This window comes from Panulirus ornatus, chromosome 39 (assembly GCF_036320965.1).
Source record: "Panulirus ornatus isolate Po-2019 chromosome 39, ASM3632096v1, whole genome shotgun sequence".
Classification (NCBI taxonomy): domain Eukaryota; kingdom Metazoa; phylum Arthropoda; class Malacostraca; order Decapoda; family Palinuridae; genus Panulirus; species Panulirus ornatus.
This window is the reverse complement of record NC_092262.1, coordinates 10,125,072-10,147,852: the sequence shown is the minus strand read 5'-3', so window position 1 is coordinate 10,147,852 and position 22,781 is coordinate 10,125,072. Positions and strand designations below refer to the sequence as shown.

Genomic DNA, 22,781 nt, shown 5'->3' with positions numbered 1-22,781 from the left:
TGTGTTGTATACTGGGGTCGACGTGCTGTCAATGGATTGAATCAGGGCATGTGAAGCGTCTGGGGTAAACCATGGAAAGTTGTGTGGGGCCTGGATGTGGAAAGGGAGCTGTGGTTTCGGGCATTATTACATGACAGCTAGAGACTGAATGTGAACAAATGGGGCCTTTGTTGTCTTTTCCTAGTGCTACCTCGCACACATGAGGGGGGAGGGGGATGTTATTCCATGTGTGATGAGGTGGCGATGGGAATAAATAAAGGCAGACAGTGTGAATTATGTACATGTGTATATATGTATATGTCTGTGTGTGTATAGATATGTGTACATTGAGATGTATAGGTATGTATATTTGCGTGTGTGGACGTGTATGTATATACATGCATATGGGGGTGGGTTGGGTCATTTCTTTCATCTGTTTCCTTGCGCTACCTCGCAAATGCGGGAGACAGCGACAAAGCAAAATAAAAAAAGAATAAAAAACGTTAGTTGAGTATTCCTGGGAAATTATATGGAAGGGTATTGATTGAGAGGGTGAAGGCATGTACAGAGCATCAGAATGGGGAAGAGTAGTGTGGTTTCAGAAGTGGTAGAGGATGTGTGGATCAGGTGTTTGCTTTGAAGAATGTATGTGAGAAATACTTAGAAAAGCAAATGGATTTGTATGTAGCATTTATGGATCTGGAGAAGGCATATGATAGAGTTGATAGAGATGCTCTGTGGAAGATATTAAGAATATATGGTGTGGGGGCAAGTTGTTAGAAGCAGTGAAAAGTTTTTATCGAGGATGTAAGGCATGTGTACGTGTAGGAAGAGGGAAGTGATTGGTTGTCAGTGAATGTTGGTTTGCGGCAGGGGTGTGTGATATCACCATGGTTGTTTAATTTGTTCATGGATGAGGTTGTTAGGGAGGTGAATGCAAGAGTTTTGGAAAGAGGGGCAAGTATGCAGTCTGTTGTGGATGAGAGAGCCTGGGATGTGAGTCAGTTGTTGTTCGCTGATGATACAGTGCTGGTGGCTGATTCGTATGAGAAACCGCAGAAGCTGGTGACTGAGTTTGGTAAAGTGCGTGAAAGAAGAAAGCTGAGAGTAAATGTGAATATGAGCAAGGTTATTATGTGCAGTAGGGTTGAGGGACAAGTCAATTGGGAGGTAAGTTTGAATGGAGAAAAACTGGAGGAAGTGAAGTGTTTTAGCTATCTGGGAGTGGATTTGGCAGCAGATGGAAGCATGGAAGCGGAAGTGAATCATAGGGTGGGAGAGGGGGCGAAAGTTCTGGGAGCGTTGAAGAATGTGTGGAAGTCGAGAACATTATCTCGGAAAGCAGTAATGGGTATGTTTGAAGGAATAGTGGTTCGAACAATGTTATATGGCTGCAAGGCATGGGCTATAGATAGGGTTGTGCGGAGGAGGGTGGATGTGCTGGAAATGAAATGCTTGAGGACAGTATGTGGTGTGAGGTGGTTTGATCGAGTAAGTGATAATAGGGTAAGAGAGATGTGTGGTAATAAAAAGAGTGTGGTTGAGAGAGCAGAAGAGGGTGTTTTGAAATGGTTTGGTCACATGGAGAGAATGAATGAGGAAAGATTGACCATGAGGATATTGTGTTGGAGGTGGAGGGAATAAGGAGAAGTGGGAGACCAAATTTGAGATGGAAAGATGGATTGAAAAAGATTTTGAGTGATCGGAGCTTGAACATGTAGGAGGGTGAAGGGCGTGCAAGGAATAGAGTGAATTGGAATGATGTGGTATGCTGGGGTCGACGTGCTGTCAGTGGATTGAACCAGGGCATGTGAAGTGTCTGGGGTAAACCATGGAAAGTTCTGTGGGGCCTGGATGTGGAAAGGGAGCTGTGGTTTTAGTGCATTATACGTGACAGCTAGAGACTGAGTGTGAACGGATGTGGCACTTTGATGTCTTTTCCTAGCGCTACCTCGCGCACATGCGGGGAGAGGGGGTGGTTATTTCATGTGTGGCGGGGTGGCGATGGGAATGAATAAAGGCAGACAGTATGAAGTATGTACATGTATATATGTATATGTCTGTGTGTTTATACATGTATATGTATACGTTGAGATGTATAGGTATGTATATTTGTGTGTGTGGATGTGTATATGTATACATGTGTATGTGGGTGGGTTGGGCCATTCTTTCATCTGTTTCCTTGCAGTATCTCGCTAATGCAGGAGACAGCGACAAAGCAAAATGAATAAAATAAATTCTAGGACTGTATTATGTATTAACCTTTCTACATTCCTAGATCACCACCACCATCACATCCATCTCTATCAGCATGTTTTTACAGTTAACACTGTGGAATTAGTTGCATTGTCTGTGTGTTTTCCTCTTATGGCTACCTATCACCTATTGTTGATAGGTAGCCATAGATTAAGGAATGTTTCCCAGTATCTTAAAAGTATTGTGCCAGATGACATCTGCTCCTTCCCAGCACACTTACCATCCCCATCTCCCTTGAACAAAGTTGAAGAATATCAATTAGCTGAGAGCCTTAAAATCAGATGCTCAACTGATTAGCCAAAGGACTGTGCAGTGTTTTTCAGTGACCAGCCTGAGAATTCACCAGATCTGAATTTACCTGGAGGTGGCCATCCATGAAATTTGGCAAAGAAGCCCCCTAAATGGCCTCAGTACCTTGCTGATTCAGTTCCTGGTCATTTCTAAAAGGGAAGGAAAACCAATAGAGTAGTTTTCATAGTTTTATTTCATGTTTATCCTTGATGGTTGTGTTACAGCCCCCTTATGCCAGCTTCATTAGCGAGCACTGTAGGCACATCAGATGAGCCTTTTCTTATGATGGATCATAGTTATTTCTGAAAATATTTTATGTAAATTAAATTTGAAAAGTATTTTTCATGATTTCATCTTAGGAAAAAGTAAAATATAAAGGTAGAAAGTATCTACCTATGTTTGGCTTTGAAGCCTGTCAGTGAGGGCCATGTACCAGGAGATGGTCACCCCTGGTTCAACTTGAGTTACAAGCTGTTGGCTGACTAGATCTGTTTCATGTGTGGTGCTTTATTCCAACCTATCCATTTATCTACCAACTAGAGCAGGGATGGGCAGCTGGATGAGCTGTGAGTCATCTGCCTGCATGTATGATATATAAAGTGTATAGAAACTTGTATTTGCCTTTTTTTTACAGAAAATGGCATATGAAAGTAGAGTGAACAAGGGAGTTATATTTATGTACAGGAAATAGTCATGATGATAATGATTAAATGAGTATCTTATGGTTGATTCAGAAAAGGTTACAATTTTTGTGTTTTATGTATACATAGCTTAACTTTCTTCAGATGAAGGTGCTGGAGCTTTGACTCTGACCCCAGCAACCACTATGCCTATCCTTCAGATATCACAAGCAGAAGAGGAAGAGGAATGTATTGCACCTTCTCCAGAAAAGTAAGTGTGTGCCAGATTGAAAAATTTACCATTTCTTCATATTTTTTAACCTGGTATGCCATTTCCTGCATTTGCTGCTTGACACAAAATTACTCCTAACATTTGATACACAAACTCACTTCACGCATAAATCATTGAGTGTCAGCAACACTTGTATTAGCATTTGCTGGAAAAATGTGTATGAAGAGTGTTTCAACAGAGCATTTAGCATTGTTACTAGTTGTTCATATCAGAATGCAAATCTTTTCTGCAGAAATATCAGGGAGTGTAGAGTAGCTTGATATATAGTGGAGTATTAGTGAAATATGAAAAAGAAAGAGATAATACAGAAAATTATTTTTGTAAACTGGTTAACTTTGCAGTGCTTGGGGTAACTATCCCTCTATGCTACTGTTTAAATGTTTTTTCTTTATAAGACTACAGAATAATACATAGGAATTAGCATGACTATGAAAGGAACAGTAACATACGGATGGGGTTATGTTCTTAGAGACATGATACTATAGCAATCCATCATTATATGAGCAATTGATACCTCTGTTTATAAAAGGAATTATGTTCTTGAGCAGACATTTTCCTAGACCAACTTTAATTTTTCTTTTATATTTAGTTGCTGTCTCCCGTGTTAGCGAGGTAGCGCAAAGAAAGAGACGAAAAATAGCCCAACCCATCCACACACATGTATATACATAAACTCCCACCCATGCACATATACATACCTATACATTTCAACATACATATACATACACAGACATATACATATATACACATGTACATATTCATTCTTGCTGCCTTCATCCATTCCTGTCACCACCCTGCCACACATGAAATGGGACCCCCCCTCCCCCCACGTGTGCATGAGGTAGTGCTAGGAAAAGAAAACAAAGGACATATTCGTTCACACTCAGTCTCTAGCTGTCTTGTATAATGCACCAAAACCACAGCTCCCTTTCCACATCCAGGCCCCACAAAACTTTTCATAGTTTATCCGAGATGCTTCACATTCCTTGGTTCAATTCATTGACAGGAAGTCAACCCCAGTATACCACATCGTTCCAATTCACTCTATTCTTTGCATGCCTTACACCCTCCTGTTTGTTTAGGCCCAGGTTGCTCAAAATCTTCTTCACTCCATCCTTCCATCTCCAATTTGGTCTCCCACTTCTCGCTCCCTCCACCTCTGATACATATATCCTCTTTGTCAATCTTTCCTCACTCATTCTCTCCATGTGACCAGATCATTTCAATACACCCTCTTCTGCTCTCTCAACCACACTCTTTTTATTACCACACGTCTCTCTTACCCTTTCATTACTTACTCGATCAAACCACCTCACACCACATATTGTCCTCAAATATTCTATTTCCAACACATCCTCCCTCCTCTGCACAAACCTATCTATAGCCCATGCCTCGCAACCATATAACATTGTTGGAACCACTATTCCTTCAAACATACCCATTTTTGCTCTCCCAGATAACGTTCTCGCCTTCCACACATTCTTCAATGCTCTCAGAACCTTTGTCCCCTCCCCCACCCTGTGATTCACTTCCACTTCCATGGTTCCATCCACTGCTAAGTCCACTCCCAGATATCTAAAACACTTCACTTCCTCCAGTTTTTCTCCATTCAAACTTACCTCCCAATTTACTTGTCCCTCAATCCTACTGAACCGTATAACCTTGCTCTTATTCACATTTACTCTCAGCTTTCTTCTTTCACACACTTTACCAAACCCAATCACCAACTTCTGCAGTTTCTTACCCAATCAACCACCAGCACTGTATCATCAGCGAACAACAACTGACTCATTTCCCTAGCCCTCTCATCCACAACAGACTGCATATTTGCCCCTCTCTCCAAAATTCTTGCATTCACCTCCCTAACAACCCCATCCATACACTTTTATGTATGGAATATACCTGAAGCTGTGGATAGGAGCCCATAGAGAATGGATGTGAACAAATGAAGCCTTTGTTTGTCAGTTCTTGGCACACTACCTCATTAACATAGGATATGGCAAACAAATGAAAAAATCCTTGAAACAGCTTAGCTTACTGTCACTATACAACACTCTGTCATGACTTAATTTTGACCATATACAGTATAATGAAAGCTACTGAAAGAGCTCATAATGAGAGATTAAGGTTTTGCTGGAGTAGGATGGTTTCTGAGGACTATGCTTGTGTACTTTATCCCTTGAATATATGATTCAGTTGCTGTTACCACATTACATGCAATGCTGGCATGATTTGATGGATGCTCATTGAAAGAGATGATGTTGAAGGCTTAAGGTGCCACTGTAGTGGATGGGGTGTAGTGAGGGGTCATGAGGAGGTAGAGAGAGGTGCATTAGGCTTGTTTGTATCACCTGAATTCTCTGATTCAGGAATTGTTGCCATACCACAGGTAATACCAGTGTAGTTTAATGGATCTTGCTTGAAAAGGTGATGGGCTTGAGTTGTTGTTGAAGTAGGATGGAATGCTGCAATTTTCTCAGTCACCCCTTGAATTATCAGTCAGCAACTGTTGCCACAGGAAATATAATATTTGCTTCCTTCATAGGCCTGGGATTTTCTTAATGAAATACCAGTAAAAGCTAGCTTTTGCTTAGAATCTCCTGTATTCACTCAAGTAGAAAAATTAGGCAATCTTTGGTGGCCTTAAACCTTGGAGCAGAAATTTTCTTCCGTGCTTATGAATGTTCGGGCAGTCATTCTTGTCCAAAGTAAGTGTCTCATCCACACTTGATACTTTTGAGATTTGTAACATCCTTTCACAATGATATTCTCTGTAAATGCATACAAAACAACAGGTACATGTGAGGTAAGTGTGGTGAGAGCACATGTAGTATTAGACATTTTAGTTTACAAGCAAACTGCCATAGGGTGGGACTTGAATCTGAATGTAGAATGTATTTTGTTTGTGCGTGTGGAATATGCATTTAGTTCACATTGCTTTGACATCATTATTAGATGCTTTATGAATAGAGAGCCTTTGAATGTTTTTGTATATTTAGTTTTCAACCCTCTTGGTGTATAATTGATTTTTGGTCCTTCCCCATTGCACAAAAACAGCAAAATATAATTGTTTTTTTTATTCATGATAAGGTGCTTAAATGAATTATTTCATTTTCTGGGAATCAAGACTTTACCATGCCTAATTTAGGAAAAACACAGTATTTACCAGACAGGATTATCCTGTGTATGGAAGTTTGATAAACGTGCAATTTTTAACTTTTTTGCTATATGTTAAGTGCCAAAAATTATCAAAACCATTTTTTTAATGAATAGAGAGTTGAGCATGTGTAGATAAGGAATGATACTTTTTTTCACCAAATTAGCCAATCCTGAGTAAGGGTATCTAGTATGAAAGAAAGAAAGGAGACATATTTATTTTTCCATAGGTAGTAGTTGGTAGTGGTAGGCATCCACTGACCAGGGATGTTTATTTCTGGTACTATCTGCCTGGGTATCAGGGGGGTTAGTGTTGGCTGTAAAGTGAGCAAGCACTTCAGTGATTGTCATATTGAACTCCTCTAACCCAGGTAGCTGTCTTTTCTTTCTGCCTAACCCACATGTGGATTGCTGGCATTTTGTCCACAAACATACAGTCTCTGCCTTGTCACACATAACACTTGACAACACTTAGCTCACACAACTCATTCTTCATAGCTCAAGATTTTTCCTGCAGTGAGCACTATACACTATCCCTGCCTTTTGGCAAAATAGTAGGAGCAATAAATAGAAATAGTCAGTAGGAACTTTAGACAGAAACATTAGGTAGAAGGTTTTGGGAGGAACATTAGGTTGGAGCATTGGGTAAAATTAATAGGTTGGAACATTTGGTAGACACAATAGGTAGAAACATTATGTAGGAACATTAGGTAGGAGCCTTTGGAAACACTGCATGAGAGTTGCCTTCTGCCAGTGGCCTGTAAAGGGTGAGGCTTTAAAGGCTAAAAAGTGACACTGGAGCTCACCAGTTATTGAGACTTTTTTTTTCTATGACTTCCCCCTTGAACAAGCTTGTGAAGGGAACAGGGATCAGAGATGTAAATAGATAGATAGACTTACCTGACATATCCCACATCAGCAAGGTAGTACCATGGACAGATAAAGAAATGGCCTCATTCACTCTCATCTAGACCTTTTTATGGTTTCTTCGGACTGCTTCACATGCTCCAGTTCAGCCCATTGACTGCTTGCTGTTCCCTGTAAACCACAGTGCTTCAATTCGTTCTGTCCCTTGCACCCTCCAGCATGTTCAGGCCCTGAGCTTTCAAAGCATCTTCAGTCCATCCTTCCACCCCCTTCCTTATTTCCCTCGTTTTCCTTGTTCCCTCCACATCTGACATGTATATGCTCTTAAACATCTTTTCCTCACTCATCCTTTCCATATATCCCAACCACTTCAGCACACCCTTATCAGCCCTCTTATATGTACTCCGCTTAACTATTGCATATTTCTCTTGTCCTATCATTTCTTATGCAGTTTTCATCGGACATATGGATCTTGATGAGGTGCCTTGGGATTAGTGATTTGGATGTGTAGTGCAGTTGTATAAAGGTAAGGAGGATAAAGGTGTGAGTATTTGAATTACAGAGGTATTTGTTTATTTGAATGTGCTTGATAAGTTGTACGGACAAGTGGTGATGAAGAGGGTGGTGGCATGCACAGAGCATCAGATTGGGGAGGAACAATGTGATTTCAGAAGTGTTAGAGGATGTGTAATTTAGGTGGTGGTTTTGAAGAATGTGTGTGGAATGTACTTAGAGAAGTAGAAGGATCTATATGTGGCATTTCTTAATATGGAGAAAGAATATGATAGATTTGATAGAGATACTTAGTGGAAGGTGTTTCAAATATGTGTGTGGAATGTACTTAGAGAAGTAGAAGGGTCTGTATGTGGCATTTTTTAATATGGAGAAAGAATATGATAGAGTTGATAGAGATACTTAGTGGAAGGTGTTTCAAATATATGTAATGTGGTGTGGTTAAACATGATCTTGCATGCCAATGTAAGCATGTATTTTCAGTTTTTATGCTTACTTAATTTGTGTAGAATAAAGTCTCTATACATGCTGCACACTTCCTTCATGCTCCTTGTCCAAATATTTCTTCTATCCTCTTCATCTGAAATATCTCTAGCCTAAGTTCATTTTCCTCTCCATCCATCTCTTCTGTCTATCTCTTCCTAGAATTAGGATTTGTCATCAGAATCCCTGTAAATGATCTATAGTCTGTAACATCTTCCAGCATATAATTTTAGGTGAAGTAAGATTCTTGGGTGTTACCAGACTCCACCTGCCTGAGGTTTCACTTTTAGTGAAATGTTATCTCTGGTAAAGCTCTATCTTTGGAAATACTGCCTCATCAAAGAACTTATTTCAAAGGAGTATACACTTTCTTATTACTGGAAGTAGCACAGCCATAGGCAGCAGGAGCCTATGGAAAGGTTCTGGGTAACGCCAGGACTTTCTGAGAGATTGGTCTTTGGGTAGTAATAAACAAATGAAATGATACAGGTTTCTTAAATCAAAATACTGATGTTACTCAAGTTAGTATCACACTGTATATATTCTTAGTGTCAGAGATGGAGGGAATGAAGAGAAGTGGGAGACCAAATTGGAGGTGGAAAGATGGAGTGAAAAAGATTTTGAGTGATTGGTGCCTGAACATACAGGAGGGTGAAAGGCATGCAAGGAATAGAGTGAATTGGAACGATGTGGTATACCAGGGTGGATGTGCTGTCAATGGATCGGAACGATGTGGTATAGCAGGGTCGATGTGCTGTCAATGGATTGAACCAGGGCATGTGAGCATCTGGGGTAAATCATGGAAAGTTTTGTGGGGCCTGGATTTGGAAAGGGAGGTGTGGTTTTGATGCATTACACATGACAGCTTTGTTGTCTTTTTCTAGCACTACCTCGCGCGCACGCGGGGAGAGGGGATGCCATTTTCATGTGTGGTGGGGTGGTAGTAGGAATGGATGAAGGCAGCATGTATGAATATGTATGTGTATATATGTGTATGTTTGTGTATGTATATGTATGTATACGTGAAATGTATAGGTATGTATATGTGCATTTGTGGACGTTTATGTATATACGTGTATGTGAGTGGGTTGGGCCATTCTTTCGTCTGTTTCCTTGCGCTACCTTGCTTACATGGGAGACAGCGACAAAGTATGAAAAAAAGATATTCTTAGTATTACTAGTAGTTATTTTGATATGAATTATGCTTCAGTTAAGATGTGCAATTAATTCAAACCATTTGCAGGTTTTTTCCAGATACTCCATCCTCCAGTATACCATCTGGATCTCATACATTACCTCCTGAGAGTCCTCCACAGTCATCACCCACAAAGCGCAAGAGAAGTGATCAGGACAATATTACACTCGAGTCAGAACCTTCCCAAATCCCTTTCAAGCTCCGTCGAACTGAAGATACAAGTGAAACAGGGGAATCTGGAGAGGAGAGGGTTATTGTAGATTATTCCTCTTTAACACACAAAGATGTAGAGATTAGTCCAAAGCAGCAGAAACTACCACTCAGAACCATAAAGCCTCCACATCTTACTGGCATAGCAAAATGCCTCACTTTCAAGCCTACTAGTTTTATTGAGAAAGTTGATGATCGACTAAGTTGCCAGGCTGAAAGTTTTACAGTGGAAGAATGTGGTAAACAGGAACAGTGTGATAACCCTCCAAGACAATTTCCGGTTGACACAGAAGAGGAAAGCAGTGGGCAAGAAGAGAAGGATAACTTTCCAAGACGACTTCTTGCTGACACTGAGGAGGAAAGTAGCTGTCAAGAAGAAAGTAAAGATCCACCAGAAAAAATTTTACATTCAGAGGAAAGCATTGATAGTGAAGTTAAGTTCGCGAGGAGATCCCTTCCCATGCCTGAAAGGATGAATAATTCACCTGAAGTGGAGGTTGAAAATGAGGATGAGTCTCAGATATCTGATAAAGATAGTGACATTGAAATTATTGAAGATAAGGATCGTAGCATAGAAGTTGTATACGAGAAACCGAAAAATAGAACTATAGATGAGGATGTGGGTTCACAGGATTTTAATCTGATGTTAACATGTACTGAATCAGAAACATCATATCCAGTGGAGCAGGCTGGCCAGAGATTTTCTCAGGAGCAAATGTTTCTGGAAGATTTGCAAGAAGAAGAGAATTCACCAAGCCTCCTACCAGTCTCTGAACCTGAGCTTCAAAAACACCATGACAAACTGTCATCAACTAATGAAGAAGAGCACAGAAAGGACCAAGACTGTGTTGGGAGTATGCCTGCCACACAGCTGGAAAGAATATGCAAGCCAGTCATCCTAACTCAGCCAGATATCACACCATTGATCAATTTACCTATATCAAGTTCCACTGAGAGTAAAGAAAAAATGTCTGATTCTAAGAAGACCATTTCATCTGATTCTCAGACATCTGAAAAGATAAATATGAAAAGAAAAAGTAGTGACGCTAAAGAAGAATCTTCAAAGAATGTTGTGACAAGTAGAATACAAAGTAGCATAACAGATGCATCATGCATAGACACCTCTCAACCATCTCAAGTCTCTCTAAGACTCCAGATGCCTAATATATGCACCCCAACTTCTCAAGATTATCAAGGCTCTCTTGAGAGTGAATCCATGTTTGTAAAGGCATCTAGGGCAGCTAAAGAAAGAATTGAAATTGAGGAAAAGAGATATGAAGACAAAATAAAAGAAGGGAAAGAATCTACATTAGAAGTTTGCAAGGACAGCTCATTTGAACTTCCTGAATGTAATAAAGGAGAGGTTCCTGATACCAGAGTAACAGAACAATTAGTAACTGATTGTAATGTAGCAGCAGAAAGTTTCTCCTCCACTTCGTCAATACCTGTGTCTAGCTTGATACCTTCCCACTCCTCCCAGTCGACACCAGTCAGTAGTCATCCACACCGTAAGTCCTCACAGAACACCATCTTCGGGCCAGGAAAGAAAGAAGGTGATCATAGTACCAGTGCTTTGCAAGGTTCACCACAAGTCATAGTAGAGGAAACAGACAGTGAGGATGAGAGTCCTCTGCACAGGAAACGAAAAAAGCTACGGCTCCCAGCAAAAACTACACAGCCTCTGGAAAAAGCATCAAAAGCATCATTACTGTCAAAAAGTGATGAAAGAAAAACTTCCACTCCAAACACTAGTCAAGGTATCAGTCCCAACATCTCTGGTGAAGGTGCTAGTTACATTGATAAGGAAGCTCATGGAGCATTATCTGGAACAGAGACATCCAAATCACATAACACATCACCAGAACATGTAGACACTGTAAAATCTCCAGTATCAATGAGATCACCAGATAGAGGTACAAGCACCTCAGATACAGAAATCCTTCCTGATTCTAGCAACCTGTCTACTATTGATGACTTAATGAAATCTGGGTACAGAGCTCACAGACGTTTAGAGCAAGTGCCTGTAGAGTATATTCATCCATTAACAGGAGATACAGTTCATGTAATTGTTGATGGAAATAAATATGCTGTGCAGAAATTAAATTTTCATCCATTGTACGAGTCTGGAAGTGGTAGTAGTGGTGGTCGTAGTAATAGGACATCAGATATAAGTACCAGTTCATGTATTACAGGCTCTTCTGGATACTTTGGGGATAAGAGTTCATCATCATCTAACTCCTCACGTCGTGCATCAACACTGTCAATTGCTGAGTCTTCCAGGCTGTCTCTTTCAAGTGTTATGACACTACCATCTCCACCACATGTTACTGAGAACATTGATTTAGCATCTCATAAAAGTTTCCCTGATGATGGAATATTTGTTGTCCCAGTAGCATACCCAAGAAGTCAAGTTACTGAAAAGGGAACAGAGAAATATCCAAAGACATCTGCACAATTACCTCATGGTTTTCCATCAGAGGGAAAAACATCACCAGAATCTGGTATTTTGAGGCAGAAGGAATCACCTGCATTTCTTAGTAGTGATAATGTGACTCTTTCATCACCAGAGCGGAGAGGTCGAGGACGGTCACGTGGTCGTTCTCGTGGTCGTGGTAGCAACAAAGGTAGTAATCGTGGTACTTCTTCAAGAAAAACACCTAGAAGAGGCGAGGGACGAGGGAGAGGGCAAAGTAGGGCCATTACCAGCAGACTTCGTAAACAGCTGGAAGAAGATGATGAATATGATGAGGATTCTCCAGAAGGCATTGATCCTGGAGCTGGTTCTTCAGTATCTAGTGTGAATGAGGCTTGTAAGGTTACAAAGGAGTCTGGACTTCCACTTTCTGTTTCAGACTTGCTTGATTCTTTGCCAGCTGCTGTGTGGAAAATGTTGGAGTGCTCTCAGGTACCATTATCAGAGGAAGAAGAAGAAGTTTTTGTTGGTCATGGAGGTGCTGATGCTGAGAGGCAACTGGCACAAGTTTTGAAACGAGTGCGAGAAGCAGAGCTGGAGGCAGGCTTGTTAGTTTTTGCTCGATTTATTGATAATAACTTTTATTCTGCTGTTTTGAAGGAACGTGATGGTGCTGACCGTTGGCATGTGCAGTTTACCTTAGATCAGTACACAGCCTCTGTAAGAGAAGTGTATTTGTTACCGACAGACTTGTTACCACGGGGACAGACTTGCTATGTGCGTCACCAGACTGACAATTACAGTGACCCAGGAGTTGTGAAGGGTCATATACGAGTTGGGGCAACTGTTTTACATATTGTTGAAAGTGATAGGGGAGTGACTCAGCGAGTGCCACACTCTCATTTGTTGCTGACAGGTTCCCAGGCACATGATATTCTGCAAGCACGTTTAGCCTTTCGTTCATTAGTGGCATCTCCAGGTAGAGATGTATCTTTAGACAACATCGTTGCTGGTAGGCGACGACGCATCCAACCTGAACAGTTCTCATCACCACGCTCAAGGAAAGCTGATGAAAATCTTGACTCAAGTGATGCCACGGCTGGGGAATCAGAAGAATTTGGCTCCCTTGCTGGAAAATCACCAAGCTCCAAAAGAGCAGGTCCTCTGAGAGGTTCCAAGGCAACTAAGAAGAGTGATCTGTCAGTTCTTCAAGAAGAGATAGACAGTGAAGCTGATGATATTCCTCTTCCAGTCACACCCAAGGGACGTAGACGGCCTGGCACTCCCAGATCATCTCGCACTCCACGTACTCCTCAAACGCCCCAAGCTAATCTCAATGTGGATACACCATCTGGTGCTGGAGCTTTGGAGAAGGAAATGCCTGCTGCTAAATTACAGGAAGTTCCTCCACAAGTGGTAGCACTCCAGTTAACTCCAACACCTGTTACTCCACCTAAAAAACGTGGTCGACCACCAGGTAGGGTAAAAGTTCATCTATTCTCATATCTTTGGGCTGTTATACAGATTAGAGCATGGAATGTTTGAACTTCATCTCGTAGAGTCTCACGAGCTTCACATGCATGCTTCAGTAGGTCACTGTTGAATACAGTTGTGCCTAACAAGCATGTGGCATTTTTACTGTCACTAGATATATCCCATGTCATATTAACCTTACAGTACATCAGTGCACTTAATCATGTACAATACTCACTCACTTACCTCCCGGGCCCTCAACTCCCAACAGACTGCAGACATGTCCCTCTCTCCAAGACCCTCACATTTATCTATAAACATGAACATAAACATAAACATTACATGCCCCTGCTGCAGATCTGCTTTCACCTGGAACCAGTCACCCTCCTCCTTTCTTACTCGCACACAAGCCTTACTTTCATGATAGAAACTCCTCACTGCCAGTAGCTTTCTTCTTACATCGTATGATTATAACACCAAAGCATCCTTGTCAACCTATCATACACTTTCTTAGACCCTTATATGCCTCATACAAGCCATTCAGTCTCTCTTTCTGTCAAAGGATACATTTAAAGGTAATTTTTGATATATTGCATGTTTCACATGATTAGTCAAGACCTCAGAAGCACTGTTACACTTACGGGAACACTCTTACTTTGATCCTGGTCTCAGGCTTAGACAGATGTTGTTTGTGCACGCTAGAGTAACACCCTACAAAACTTTTGTGGTCTAATTAATCTGGGTTTCATAGGGTATGAATACAGGGACATCAGCAACAGTTCTGCTCAAGGAAAGGATGAGGGTGGTATATGCAGCTAACTTAGAAACTGAGTAACATGTAAGATTCATTGTATTGCTCATTTGCAATGTAATGCTAGAAGCTTGATTTTAATGCAGAAAAATTTCAGGTCAGAACAGCAGTACCCAGACACCAAAGAAATTACAAAAAGTGGAAGAGGATGTTCCTGTCAACACAGAGCTGGGTCCACTCCCCCCTGTTGGTTCTCAATTATTTGAAGGCAGGTTCACTCTGAGTTTGATGTTTCAATGTCCAGTGCAGGTTTTGTGGTATGTATTGGTCATGTTTCTTCCATTTATGCTATTATGAACTTTATTGTTTTGCTCATAAAATGAATTGGTACACTTGCATTATTTGAACTGTGCCATAATGGGAGTTTCAAGGTGGTAGATTACAGTTTTTGGTTGCAGTTGATAATCAGATAAAAACATACATCTTGATATCATTATAAAGTGATCATGTACACAAATGAAGGCGATGATTTTTGGAGGCTGAGGTCATTCATCATCTGATACAATGCTATGAATGCTAGCTGAACATTTTTGGACAACAGAGGATGCTATGACACTAATGTATTAGCACATGATGATTAGCACAAGTGAAAAACATGGTAGGTATATAGGAGTTTTTAGGCAGCCAACGACCAGGGAGGTATATTACCAGTAGTACCCACCTGGGAATCAGAAGAGTTAGGGAAATCTGCTTAGTGAGCTGGCACTTTGGTGGTTGTCAAGTTGCACTCCTCTGACCAAGGTAGTTGTCTTTTCTTTCTGACTCTAACATGTGGACAACTGGCATTCTGTCCATAAACATAATCTTCTTGTCATATTAACACTTGACAACACTTAACTCACACAGCTTTTTGTGCATATCACACCATTGTATTAAAGTCTTCCATGCCTGTTACGCCAGTAGGAAGTTATTTCTGAGTGTGATTAAAGGACCATGCCATCTGGGTTTATCCAGATGTAGATGGTGATATACCTGTTGAGTTTGTGCTTCAGGGAGTAAAGCCTTGGTGATTTCATCTATTCCCTGTGATTTAGGTCCTTTACCATGTTAATATGGCACTTGGAAAATTTGCGAACACTTTTTGATTTTACATTTTTACCTGCCATGTAGGCTGATGTTATAACACCGATGTTTTACTCATGAAAGAATTAGTACCTCGAAAAGTATTACCTTTGGCTTTTCTCCTCTTGTCTTGAAAGTCTGTAGGATCCATCCCACCAACCTAATGTTATATGACATTTTTACTTCAAAGTCTCTCACATCTTTCAACTGATTCAACACAATGTCTGTGTCTGTTTGGTTTTCTGTATTGTTTTTTATTTCTTTATATTCCCCATAACAGAGGAGTTAAAACTAAGTTAACCCTAATTAAATGAGTGATGTTCTCAGTGGCTGGTGAAAGATTTCCTTTGCGTTTCTTTGTAGCCTTTCAGCTACCTCTGCTGATGTGATTGTCATACCTGTTCTAGTATCACATGCAAAGATGATATGAATCTGTGACGTGCTTGCATCAGTGCCAGATATAAGGATGATGAGCAAGAGGGATATAAGTACAGTTCCTTGAGGGACTGCAAGTACAGTTTCTTGGGGGACTGAGCATTTTACTGTGGAGGTACTAGAGTTGCCCTGGTGTCTTGTGATTTGATAGTGAAAAAGTTGCATGTATATGTAAATTTTCTGGTTGCTTTTGTCTGATGCACATTATGTGCTATGACGCCATTGGTCACATGTATCAAATACTTTTGTAAAGTCTGTATAAATCACATTAGTACGTTTTTGTTCTGATGAGCCTCAGTAATCTTGTCATAGTGGTCAAGCAACTGAAAGAGGCAAGATCTTCCCACTCAGAAACCATGTTTTTCATTGCTTTATTTTATCAGTTCAGTCCTTTTTCCTCTTAAGACTGTTTCAAAGATTTTGATGTGCAGTGTTAGTGCTATTGGTCAGTAGTTTTTTGTGATTGTTTTGCTTCCACCTTTGTTGAGTGGGGTAATGTGAGCCAGATTTAGACTCTCAGGGATGATGCTATCATCTGAACTTTTTCTTCAGAGGATATTTAGTGCTCGTACAACAATTGTTTTGCATTTCTTTATGAAGACTGAGTACCAGGAGTCCTTTGGGTAAAGTGCTTAAGCATGCTCTTAATTCTTCTCTTGAACTCTTGTGGTTTGTTGGTGATACCTACTCTGTTTAATGTAGGAGAGTTACTGTTTAGGGAAAAAGTTTGTTGATTGGTTTATCTGTAATGTGGTTTTTGGCTCTGAATACTGATTCATATTGCTTTTTTAGAAGGAGGGCAAGAGCCAGTTAAGAATTCCATCTCAGTAAGACGAGACCATAAGATTAGCCATGGTATGCCAGAATAACATTACTGAGTAGAGATTGCTGATTGTCACGGGTGGGGAGTCCAGATGAAGACAAAGGCCACAACCTCAGAGATGGATAGTGAAGGTTGACAGGTGTCAGCCACACCATAGGGCAGGGCTTTAGATGTTTCCAACTCCAATAGGTCTTAGAGAATCTTTTACATCTCAAATGGCACTGCCCCAGAAGGATACCGCTTTTCACTTTTCAAAACTCTTTTTTTCAGTTGTCGTAGTAATCCATGTTGATTGATGAATTTATGCTTACAGAAATTTTGTGTGTATTTGCTAAAATGTAAGTACACTTTTTGTTCCATGTTACTTGGAACTCACCAAGGGATGTCTCATCTGTCATTATAGGTCACCAGCTGGTTATTTATTCACCAGTTTCTTCTCTTTATATCATGTGATTTGTTGGTGATGGCCACTTTGTGTAATGTAGAAGAGTTACTCTTTAGAGAAAAAGTCTTTTGTGTGGTTTGTCTGTAAAGTGGTTGTTGGCTCTCTGAATACTGATTCATAATGCTTTTTTAGAAGGAGGGAAGAGCTAGGGAAGAATTCCATCTAAGACAAAACCTTAAGCGTAGCCATAATATGCTAGAATAACGTTACTGAGTAGAGATTGCTGATTGACAGGGGATGGGGAGTCCAGTTGGAGATGAAGGCCACTACCTTAAAGTTGGATAATGAGGGTTGACAGGTGTCAGCCACATCATAGGCTGAGGCTTTAGATGCTTCCAACCCCAATGGGTCTTAGAGAATCTTTTACATCTCACAGGACACTGCCCCAGAAGGATGATGCTTTTTGCTTTTTAAAACTCTTTTTAGTTGTTGTAATAACCTATGTAGATAGATAAATTTATGCATATAGAAATTTTGTGTGAATTTTCCAAAATGTAAGTACACTTTTTGTTCCATGTTACTTGGAGTTCATGAAGGGATAAGTCTCATCTGTCATTATAGGTCACCAGCTGGTTATTTATTCACCTTTTTCTTTGGATGAGTAAGTTCTTCTTGTATGTGTAAATCAGATTTGAGCTTTTCATAATGTTAGTTGAGGAATTGATGAAAGGAAGCATAGTGCAACCGCAGTTTGTAAACCCAGAAGATGTATCATTGTTTCTTACATTGCATGAGCTATAAATCTTTCCTGTTGTCTTTTAACTTTCAAAAGTACATAGAATGTCTTGGGGAGTAAAGTCAGAGGTTAGTGAGAGCAAGGGAAGGAGTAGCACTACTCCTGAAACAGGAGTGGTGGGAGTATGTGATAGAGTGTCACATGGAGAGAATGAGTGAGGAAAGATTGACCAAGAGGATATATGTGTCAGAGGTGGAGGGATCGAGGAAGTGGGAGACCAAATTGGAGGTGGAAGGATGGAGTGAAAAAGATTTTGAGTGATTGGGGCCTGAACATGCAGGAGGGTGAAAGGCGTGCAAGGAATAGAGTGAATTGGATCGATGTGGTATACATGGGTCAACGTGCTGTCAGTGGATTGAACCAGGGCATGTGAAGCATCTGGAGTAAACCATGGAAAGTTTTGTGGGGCCTGGATGTGGAAAGGGAGCTGTGGTTTCGTTGCATTATACATGACAACTAGAGACTGAGATGAACGAATGTGTCCTTTGTTGTCTTTTCCTAGCGCTACCTCGCACACATGGGGGAGGAGTGGGGTGTCATTTCATGTGTGGCAGGGTGGCGATGGGAATGAATAAGGGCAGACAATATAAATTATGTACATGTGTATATATGTATATGTCTGAGTATATATATATATATATATATATATATATATATATCTTTTCTTTTCTTTCATACTATTCGCCATTTCCCGCGATTAGCGAGGTAGCGTTAAGAACAGAGGACTGGGCCTTTGAGGGAATATCCTCACCTGGCCCACTTCTCTGTTCCTTCTTTTGGAAAATAAAAAAAAAAAAAAAAAAAAAAAAAAAAAAATATATATATATATATATATATTTTTTTTTTTTTTTTTTTTTTTATACTTTGTCGCTGTCTCCCGCATTTGCGAGGTAGCGCAAGGAAACAGACGAAAGAAATGGCCCCCCCCATACACATGTATATACATACGTCTACACACGCAAATATACATACCTACACAGCTTTCCATGGTTTACCCCAGACGCTTCACATGCCTTGATTCAATCCACTGACAGCACGTCAACCCCGGTATACCACATCGCTCCAATTCACTCTATTCCTTGCCCTCCTTTCACCCTCCTGCATGTTCAGGCCCCGATCACACAAAATCTTTTTCACTCCATCTTTCCACCTCCAATTTGGTCTCCCTCTTCTCCTTGCTCCCTCCACCTCCGACACATATATCCTCTTGGTCAATCTTTCCTCACTCATCCTCTCCATGTGCCCAAACCACTTCAAAACACCCTCTTCTGCTCTCTCAACCACGCTCTTTTTATTTCCACACATCTCTCTTACCCTTACGTTACTCACTCGATCAAACCACCTCACACCACACATTGTCCTCAAACATCTCATTTCCAGCACATCCATCCTCCTGCGCACAACTCTATCCATAGCCCACGCCTCGCAACCATACAACATTGTTGGAACCACTATTCCTTCAAACATACCCATTTTTGCTTTCCGAGATAATGTTCTCGACTTCCACACATTCTTCAAGGCCCCCAGAATTTTCGCCCCCTCCCCCACCCTATGATCCACTTCCGCTTCCATGGTTCCATCCGCTGCCAGATCCACTCCCAGATATCTAAAACACTTCACTTCCTCCAGTTTTTCTCCATTCATACTCACCTCCCAATTGACTTGACCCTCAACCCTACTGTACCTAATAACCTTGCTCTTATTCACATTTACTCTTAACTTTCTTCTTCCACACACTTTACCAAACTCAGTCACCAGCTTCTGCAGTTTCTCACATGAATCAGCCACCAGCGCTGTATCATCAGCGAACAACAACTGACTCACTTCCCAAGCTCTCTCATCCCCAACAGACTTCATACTTGCCCCTCTTTCCAAAACTCTTGCATTTACCTCCCTAACAACCCCATCCATAAACAAATTAAACAACCATGGAGACATCACACACCCCTGCCGCAAACCTACATTCACTGAGAACCAATCACTTTCCTCTCTTCCTACACGTACACATGCCTTACATCCTCGATAAAAACTTTTCACTGCTTCTAACAACTTTCTTCCCACCCCATATATTCTTAATACCTTCCACAGAGCATCTCTATCAACTCTATCATATGCCTTCTCCAGATCCATAAATGCTACATACAAATCCATTTGCTTTTCTAAGTATTTCTCACATACAATCTTCAAAGCAAACACCTGATCCACACATCCTCTACCACTTCTGAAACCACACTGCTCTTCCCCAATCTGATGCTCTGTACATGCCTTCACCCTCTCAATCAATACCCTCCCATATAATTTACCAGGAATACTCAACAAACTTATACCTCTGTAATTTGAGCACTCACTCTTATCCCCTTTGCCTTTGTACAATGGCACTATGCACGCATTCCGCCACTCCTCAGGCACCTCACCATGAGTCATACATACATTAAATAACCTTACCAACCAGTCAACAATACAGTCACCCCCTTTTTTAATAAATTCCACTGCAATACCATCCAAACCTGCTGCCTTGCCGGCTTTCATCTTCCGCAAAGCTTTCACTACCTCTTCTCTGTTTACCAAATCATTTTCCCTAACCCTCTCACTTTGCACACCACCTCGACCAAAACACCCTATATCTGCCACTCTATCATCAAACACATTCAACAAACCTTCAAAATACTCACTCCATCTCCTTCTCACATCACCACTACTTGTTATCACCTCCCCATTTGCGCCCTTCACTGAAGTTCCCATTTGCTCCCTTGTCTTACGCACTTTATTTACCTCCTTCCAGAACATCTTTTTATTCTCCCTAAAATTTAATGATACTCTCTCACCCCAACTCTCATTTGCCCTTTTTTTCACCTCTTGCACCTTTCTCTTGACCTCCGTTCTCTTTCTTTTATACATCTCCCACTCAATTGCATTTTTTCCCTGCAAAAATCGTCCAAATGCCTCTCTCTTCTCTTTCACTAATACTCTTACTTCTTCATGCCACCACTCACTACCCTTTCTAATCAACCCACCTCCCACTCTTCTCATGCCACAAGCATCTTTTGCGCAATCCATCACTGATTCCCTAAATACATCCCATTCCTCCCCCACTCCCCTTGCTTCCATTGTATATATATATATATATATCCCCGGGGATAGGGGAGAAAGAACACCTCCCACGCATCCCCGCGTGTCGCAGAAGGCGACTAAAAGGGGAGGGAGCGGGGGGCCGGAAATCCTCCCCTCTCACTTTTTTTTTTAATTCTCCAAAAGAGGGAACAGAGAAGGGGCCCAGGTGAGGATATTCCCTCAAGGGCCCAGTCGTCTGTTCTCAACGCTACCTCGCTAATGCGGGAAATGGCGAATAGTGTGAAAGAAAGATATATATACATATATATATATATAATATATATATATATATATATATATATATATATATATATATATATATATATATATATATGTATACGTTGAGATGTATAGGTATGTATATGTGCGTATGTGTATGTGGGTGGGTTGGGCCATTCTTTCGTCTGTTTCCATGTGCTACCTTGCTAATGCAGGAGACAGCAACAAAGCATAATGAATAATAAATAAAAAGATAGCATTTTTGGCTGTCAGTACTGCAAGAACTTGAATTATGAATTTATATTACAGGATTTACCGTTCTCATGACCAGTGGTGACACCAGCATCAAGAAGCGCCAGAACTCTGATGAAGGTAAGCACTTGGATTGAGACCTTAAGTTATCTTACACAAGATATGTAGCATGATGCATAAAGTGTTCTCATAATCTCTGGACATTTTACTAGATCCAGTAGAGTGAGTGTCATGATTTAATGAATATAAGGTTTGCTTTTGTGATAATTCTGATTCTGTAGAGATGAAAGAAATGACAGGTACATTCTGTAGACTCAGTTTGTGAATGATTATAGCTGCTGCTTTGAAATATGCATTAGGAAGGTAGAAATTGCAAATCTTTGTTCTGTTACTTTGGCAGTCACCAAAATTACGTACCAAAATTACGTTGTGATAGTGATATTGGTGTAAGATTTACTGTTTAGTGTTTTTAATATTATAGAGCTGTCATTTATGAACAAATACCTATTTACTACCACTAATATGGTGTGAAGGGGAGGCTTGATGGTGGTTGAAGCTACCGAGGATGTGTTGTGTAAAATTTATATCCAGCATAGGAGTGTACTGGTTGGGTGTGTAGTAATGTTGTGGGTTAAAGAGGGATATCTTGCTTGATTCTATCGTGTATGAACTACTCGTGGAGTTTGGAAATTGATAAAAGTAGTAATGTAGGGCAATAGAATGAGAGGAGTTAGGGGTCTTAGAGGGTTGGTGAGTTTCCATACATTTGAGTTATTGTTGTGTAGCCTGGAGTAGTTTAAGATTTTTGTAGGAGCTTGGATTGCTATTAGTCCCCGTCTGCATATATGGGGCCCTTGCAGCCTTATCGATTGGCCTTGGGCTCGGGAAGGGGAGTTAGAGAATTTCATGAGGACGTAAGCCATTAGTTGTAACAGCAATACTGAGAATGAGGCAGTTGTGTCATTTGTAGTATAGGTATAGTAATACTAAGAATAAGGCAGTTTTATCATTTGTAGTATAGGTGCACAGTTATTATTGTTTTAGTCTCCCTGTCATTTGCATACCTTCCTTGTACTTCACTTTTATCCTTCTCTAGCATCCTAACTTCTTCATCCTGTTGTTCACTATCCTTTTTCTAA

General features: G+C 40.6%; 1 protein-coding gene across 1 annotated transcript in view; it reads left to right on the top strand.

The window, feature by feature from the left end:
* Nucleotides 1-22,781, top strand: part of LOC139761113 (uncharacterized) — a 68,384-nt gene that overhangs the window by 29,961 nt on the left and 15,642 nt on the right. Inside the window, exons 7-10 of the mRNA XM_071685034.1 lie at nucleotides 3,312-3,417; nucleotides 9,701-13,752; nucleotides 14,657-14,767; nucleotides 21,700-21,762. Of these exons, the coding sequence (XP_071541135.1) occupies nucleotides 3,312-3,417; nucleotides 9,701-13,752; nucleotides 14,657-14,767; nucleotides 21,700-21,762 (4,332 nt within the window). The remainder of the gene's footprint in view (nucleotides 1-3,311; nucleotides 3,418-9,700; nucleotides 13,753-14,656; nucleotides 14,768-21,699; nucleotides 21,763-22,781) is intronic.